The 7,212-nt window shown below is 40.7% G+C and overlaps 1 protein-coding gene across 1 annotated transcript in view; it reads left to right on the top strand.

Annotated features, from left to right (window-relative positions):
• Nucleotides 1–6,470, top strand: part of SLC27A6 (solute carrier family 27 member 6) — a 40,192-nt gene extending 33,722 nt beyond the window's left edge. Inside the window, 2 exon segments of the mRNA XM_005431756.2 lie at nt 1–79; nt 5,306–6,470. The exon segment at nt 1–79 is cut by the window's left edge and continues 13 nt beyond it. Coding sequence (XP_005431813.1) covers nt 1–79; nt 5,306–5,482 — 256 coding nt within the window. The 3' untranslated portion in view covers nt 5,483–6,470.
• The last annotated feature ends 742 nt before the right edge of the window (nt 6,471–7,212 follow it).

The raw sequence follows: 7,212 nt of genomic DNA, 5'->3' as shown, positions 1-7,212 counted from the left end.
ATTAGACTTGGAGCAAATGTATAAGCAAGTAGTGACCTATCTACCGAGTTATGCTTGTCCCCTCTTCTTAAGAGTCCAGGTAAGCTGCATTATTGCACTGTGTATACAGATATCTACATTATTTAAATGCAGAGATAGCTAAGTGAATAACAAAAAATGCTTGTTCATGTATTACTAGATTAGTTTTAGACTGGGTCCTATTTACTGTCTTCATTAGTGGGATCCTGGAAAGGGATTACACAAAAAGTCAATGAATTTGCAGATTATGTTTAAATGAGAGAAACTGTACAAATGAGCAAGGACAGAGATCATACAAAAGGATTTGGGGAGATTAGAAGCATAATCATGGTAAAAGAAAAAGATTCAGAATTAAAAGCATCTTGAAATTGCATCTGAAGAAAAGAATCTAAAATCCATTTTATTCAGTGAAAATGGGAGAGAAATAGAGCTAAAACAGGAGACACTGGGCTGTACACAGTAAAATGAATGTTATTTTCTGTGTAACAATGACAAATATTAAAGCATTTGAAAAGATACTAGGTAAATTGAAAAGGTGAATAAAAAAAGTATGTTATTGTTGCCACCACAGTATCATCCCTTTGGGGTAAAGAGTCCCTCCCGCAGAGTGTAAAAATGTAAATATCATAGAGTGGACTACATAGAGCTAGGAAAAAATATGAGAGGATCAAAAGCACACAATATTGATAATCATGATACATGAAGTCTGATGAGCACTTTCATTTTTCTTAAGTGTTGTGCAAACATCATGATAAAGACAAACAGAAAAATGTTTCTGAAGGTGTTTATGGGGGAGTCCTCTACATTCGAAGAGCAGATAAAAAAACAGTCATTGTTTAAAGCAAAAAGTTATGGAAGTTGGTTTCTTAGATCACCCAGAGATTGAATATTGGCTCAGAATAAAGAGGATAAACAAAAAACCTGTGAAAGACCTTGGAAGTGATATATGTGTGTATGTATCTATCTATCTATCTCATAAGTCCAGGAAGATATCTTGCAGCAGCATTCTGATGTGAGAAAGCAAGATTAGACTTGAGAATGTTGCAGTAGTAAGTTTATGAATTATGAGAGCCTTGTCTAGATTCATTCCTGTACAGTTGTACTGGATGGAAGGAATCTGAATCTTGGGTATTGCATTGATATCAAGTATCTGGAATTTGAATTTAAATTAAGATTTAAATGCCTCCATTACAGATGTATTGCTGTTGGTACAGCTGTCATTAACCAAGAAAGAAAGAAGGTAGAGGGTGGAACTTGAAGGGAAAAAAATTAAAAACATATTAAACTACAGAATAAGTATGAGGCCCTGCATCTAGAGAGCCAGCCAGATGATTTAGAAGAAAATTGTCTGCCCAGTGAGCCATATGTTGACCGAACCCATCCCACAGGGAGGTCTGCTGTCTCCCTGAGGCCCAGGTATGAAATATCACTGAGAGACTTCCTGGGCTGATTCAGCCCTCTGGTTATTACACACTGCTGATATTCCAGGCTGGCAGTTGTGAGATTGAAAAAAGGAGTATCAAGGTGATTAAAAGGAACTTTAGGGCACTGGGCCAAGTGGTTGATAGGACAGGGGCACAGGTTGTGTTCTGCTCAGTGTTCTGCTCTCCCTTTGGTGGCAGAGAAAAATGATGAAAGAAATAGGAGAACTCACATCATTAACAGGAGGCTTAAGGGTTGGTGTCATTGGCAAAATTTAGGATTCTTTGATCATGGGGCAATTTTTACAGCAACTGCTTTACTGTAACCAGATGGGCTTCATCTCTGTGTTAAGGGCAGAAAGTTCTTAGCTCATGAACTGGCAGACCTTGCTGAGAGGGCTTTAAACTAGGTCTGAAGGGGGAAGGGGATGCATCTGGGCTAAGCAGGTCCCAGGGTGGTAAGACGGTGTGTTAGGAGAGAAATCAGCAGCCCAGCTGAGGTGCATGCATACCAATGTGTACAGCATGGGCAACAAACAGGAAGAGCTGAAGGCCAAGCAGAGCTATGATGTAGTTACCATCACAGAAATGTGGTGGGATACTCGCATAGCTGGAGCACTGCACTGGATGGCTACAAGCTCTTCAGAAGGGGCAGGAAAGAGAGAAGAGGTGGAGGGCTGGCCCTTTATATTAGGGAGGCTTTTGACACCATAGATATTGAAACTTGAAGATGGAGTTGAATGCCTATGTGTAAGAATTAAGGGGAAGGGCAACAAGGCTGATATCCTACTGGGAGTCTGTTGTCGTCCACCCAACCAGGAAGAAGAGGTGGAGAACTTTTTCTATAAGCAGCTAGATACTGTTTCAGAATCACCAGCCCTTGTTCTTGTGGGTGACTTCAACCTACCAGACATCTGCCGGAAACTTCATAGAGCAGAAAAGAGGGAGTCCAGGAAATTTTTGGAGCGTATGGAGGGCAACTTTTTGTCGCAGCTGGTCGGTGGGCCCACCAGGGGAGGGAATATGTTAGACCTGCTGTTTTCAAATAGAGATGGGCTGGTGGGAGATATAGTGGTTGGAGGTCGCTTGGGGCAGAGTGATCATGAAATTAGAGAGTTCTTGATATTTGGTGAAATGAGGAGGAACACCAATAAGACTCTTACATTGGACTTCCAGAGGGCAGACTTTGGCCTACTTAGGAGATTTATTCAGAGAATTCCTTGGGAATAAGCCCTTAAAAACAAAGGAATTCAGGAAAGGTGGGTGTGCTTCAGAGATCCTGAGGGCACAGGAACAGACTGTCCCTGTGTGCTGAAAGGTAAGCTGACAAGGTAAATGTCCAGCTTGGATGAGCAAGGAGGTTTGGAATGAACTTATGAATAAAAGGAGGATGTATCATCTTTGGAAGGAAGGGCAGGTGTCTCAGGAGGTATTTTAGAGGGTTGCTAGAGCATGTGGGAAAAAATTAGTTCAAACTTAAAATGGCGACTTCTGTAATGGATAAGAAAAAAGTGTTTTTACAAACATATTAATGGTAAAAGGAAGGGTAAGAGCAACCTTTGTTCTTTACTGGATGAGGGAGGGAACTTAGTAACTGCAGATGAGGAGAAGGTGGAAGTGCTTAACACCCTCTTTGCCTCAGTCTTTAGTGGGAAGATGGCTTGTCCTCAGGACAACTGTCCTCCTGGGTTGGTAGATGGTGTCAGGGAGCAGAATGGTCCCCCCATTATCCAAGAGGAGGCAGTCAGAGAACTTCTGAGACGCTTGCATATTCATAAATCTATGGGCCCAAATGGGCCATTTCTCCATCATTTACTATCAATCCTGGCTCACTGGGGAGGTTCCAGATGGCTGGAAGCTGGCCAGTGTGACACCCATTCACAAAAAGGGTGCAAAGGAGGATCCTGGTAATTATAGGCCAGCTAGCCTGACCTCAGTACCTGGCAAGGTTATCGAACAGTTTATACCGAGTGTCATCATGCAGCATCTACAGGATGGCCAGGGTACCAGACCCAGCCAACATGGAGGGGGTAGGTCATGTTTGACCAACCTGGTCTCCTTTTATGACCAAGTGACCTGACTGATGGATGCGGGAAAGGCTGTGGATGTTGTACCTGGACTTCAGCAAGGCCTTTGACACTGTCTCCCAGAGCACACTCCTGGGAAAGCTGGCAGCCAATGGCTTGGAAAAGACCACTTCTTGCTGGGTTAGGAACTGGCTGGATAGCCAGGCCCAGAGAGTGCTGGTGAACCGTGCTGCATCCAGCTGGTGGCTGCTCACCAGGGGTGTCCCTCAGGGTCTGTGCTGGGGCCAGTTCTGTTCAATATTTTTACTGATGACATGGATGAGTCTGTTGAGTCTTTCATGGTAAATTTGCAGACAACACTAATCTGTTGGAAGGTAGGAGGGCTCTGCAGAGAGACCTGGAAAGGCTGGATGGATCAGCAGAGTCCAATAAAATGATGTTTAATAACTCCAAGTGCTGAGACCTGCATTTTGGCCACAATAACCCCCTGCGGTGTTATAGGCTGGGGACGGTGTGGCTGGACAGTGCCCAGGCAGAAAGGGATCTGGGGGTGCTGGTCCACAGCCGGACCTTGAGTGCTGTGTCCAGCTCTGGACCCTCAGTTTGGGAAGGACCTTGAGATGCTTGAGCACGTCCAGAGGAAGCAACGAGGCTGGTGAGGGGCTGGGAACACAAGCCCTGTGAGGAATGGCTGAGGGAGCTGAGGGTGTTTAGCCTGGAGAAAAGGAGGCTCGGGGGGTGACCGTATCACTCTCTACAGCTCCCTGAACAGTGGCTGTAGTCAGGTGGGGGTTGGTTCAGCTGACAGAATGAGAGGACACAGTCTCAAGCTGGGCCAAGGAAAATATAGGTTGGATTTTAGGAAGAAGTTATTTACGGAAAGGGAAATAAAATACTGGAATGGTCTGCCCAAGGAGGTGGTGCAGTCACCATCCCTGGATGTATTTAAAAGAAGATTGGATGTGGCACTCAGTGCCATGGTTTTGTTGAGGTGTCAGAGAACGGCTTGGACTCAATGATCTTGAAGGTCTCTTCCAACCTTCTGTGATTCTGTGAAGCTTGATCTGACATATAATCATACTTTAGAAGATGTCAGAACATTTCCTACACCAACCAGATCAGGTAGATAACATCTGTAGGTATGCCTGGAGTAGATAAAAGGGCTCTTTGACTTTTCTTTTTAATGTAATACTTAATATTTTTTCTTCAGAGATTGTTTGCATATATAAAAAATATAAAGACGGAAGAGAAGATGATGGAGAGAGGTCATAAAGTTGGGCTGAGTAGAGGTAGTTAGAGTAGAGAAGACAGTGTTATTACAGATGCCTCACACAACTTTTCCAAGGGATACCATAGCACTGGAGCTGTCTGAAAACAAAATGTACGGTCAAGGTCCATCTTCCTTTGGACCTGAATATGAATATGGCTGAATTAGTACATGATTCTTTCAAGCCCTTTTGTGAGGTGACAATAGTTATAGATACAGCAAATTTCCTGAGTTTTATCATAAAGGAGTTCTAGGTAATAACAGGTTTTACTCTCAGAAGCTTCATGGTGTGTAGTTTCCTTTTATGATGTGCCCAGTAAAGAAGATCGATTGTCTTGGGCATACACCACATGTGACACTAGAGACATGGCACAGGGATGCAGAAAGAAAAGGGCTCTAGCTTTTGTCAGCCGGATGTCTGGTGTGGGTCTGCAGTGGCACACAAGCACCAGTTTTTCAGAACAATGAGAATAAACAGACTTACATCAAGTAAGACTTTGAAAAACAAATGTGAATGTGAAAAAAAGAAAAGTAGCTTGTTTTTGAATAATGTATCTTTCTCTCTACTGCAGGAAAAAATGGAAATGACAGGAACATTTAAACAACAAAAATTTCAACTTGTGGATGAAGGTTTTAATCCATCTACAATTACTGATCCCCTTTATTTTTTAGACAATTCTAAGAAAGCATATGTCTTGTTAACCAAAGAATTACATGAGATGATCTTATCTGGGAAAATGAAGCTTTAATTAATTGACCATTTAATAGGCTATTAAGGAACACTCTGTACAAGCTATTGTATGAGAAAACAATGTAATTAATTACCATTACTTTTACATAGTTATCCAGAATAATGTTTTTTATATTTGATATTTACATTCAGATATGTCTTACTTGATCATTATTTTTTACTAATCACTTTTTACCTCTTGAGACAAATTTCTAAGCAAATAACCTGGAAAACCTAACTGAAATCTATTTTATATTACTTTGGAATATAAATGCTGAATCTGATACTTTTTCTTAGTACTAAATGAACATAAATGATACATGGTATGACACATGGTAGAAAAAGAGTCAACATAAAAAGATATTGTGTCACCTGTTCTTCCCTGTGTCTAAAGGGAAAATATATGCCACTAACATTTTTTTACTGTAGTTTACATACTTCTGAATATGTATTGTAAGATGTAAAAGCTTGACACTGGTTGGAGGAAAAAATATTTTCTGCAGAGGACTTTTCTGATAAAGCTGAAGCAGAAGAAAGTCCTCCAAAGAAACCCAAATACTAACATCACTGCTGAATTTTTTTTTCTGTCATATTCTGTGCTCTTTCATTTGTTAAACTGGGTGTTTGGAGTGTCAAATTCTGAAGACAGAGCAAACTGTCGTGAAATGTGTAGCAGCAGATCAACAATAGGCAGAGAAAATCTGCACGCTTAATGGGGAAAGTCATTTATATAGCATAAAAAGAATTATTGCAGCACTTTTTGTCATGCATATTGAGTACCAAATAGCTTCCATACTCTTAGTAATGGCTGCTAGAGATCATTATTTTATGAGTATAGAATATAGCTGAATTTTTAAAACACTAGATTTTATGTTCTAATAATTGGTTTCTATAAGTTTTAAAATAAAGTATAAGATTATTTAAACCAAATACCATTCTGTCTCAGTTTGATTTAAGTCTGATAGCACAAAGTCTGTTTTCCAGCTTCTTTTGATACTTTATTTGCACAATGCCTTCTTCTAATGCAGCGTGATGCCCACTTTGATCAGCCAGAAGCAGTATCAGAGAATACTGCAAGGGTGACTCTCTCCAACACTGGCCATCAAAAGTCTCTCTTCCATCATAACAGTTGTATGAAACTAGGTTCTCATGAAAGAGTAGGATGTAACACACTTCAAAAATAATCTTCTTGGGTCTTTCTACCTTTTCCATCTAACAAGACATTAGAACCGGCGTCAATTTTTGAGCTTTGATAATTAATTGATTTTCTTCAAAACCCAAACCAAGGATGCAGTGAAAAATATATAAGGATCATAACTTACTTAGGTTTTTGAACACAATATTCCTTATGGGGCTGCCAGTATAAACAAGGAAGTTTACAATTTTGCAATTTACAAACCAGTGAGAGCTAACAAATACTTACACCAACATCATGCCTTATGGTAGATGTTAATGTAAAGTACACACTGGGGAATGAAGAGAACTTCCATAAAGATGGAAGGGGGTCACTGTGATCTAGCATTTCCTGAGCACTCCCATTTTTTCTGTTTCTTTAAGCAGTGCCCAAATGGCTGTCTGTAGCTGAAAGCTGGGGCAGAGGATGTTTGACACTTACTGACACAGATGGAAGTGCCATCACCTAGTCAAGAACTGCAAATTTAAGAATGAGGTATTTTATTATAAAGTTAAACTCAACTTTGCATGTTAGACTGAAATTTTGAGCAAAGGAGTGGTTGTTGAAATCAAAAC

Source organism: Geospiza fortis, unplaced genomic scaffold (genome assembly GCF_000277835.1).
Source record: "Geospiza fortis unplaced genomic scaffold, GeoFor_1.0 scaffold167, whole genome shotgun sequence".
Classification (NCBI taxonomy): Eukaryota; Metazoa; Chordata; class Aves; order Passeriformes; family Thraupidae; genus Geospiza; species Geospiza fortis.
The sequence above is the reverse complement of the archived record's forward strand: the minus strand, read 5'-3'. Positions and strand labels throughout refer to the sequence as shown.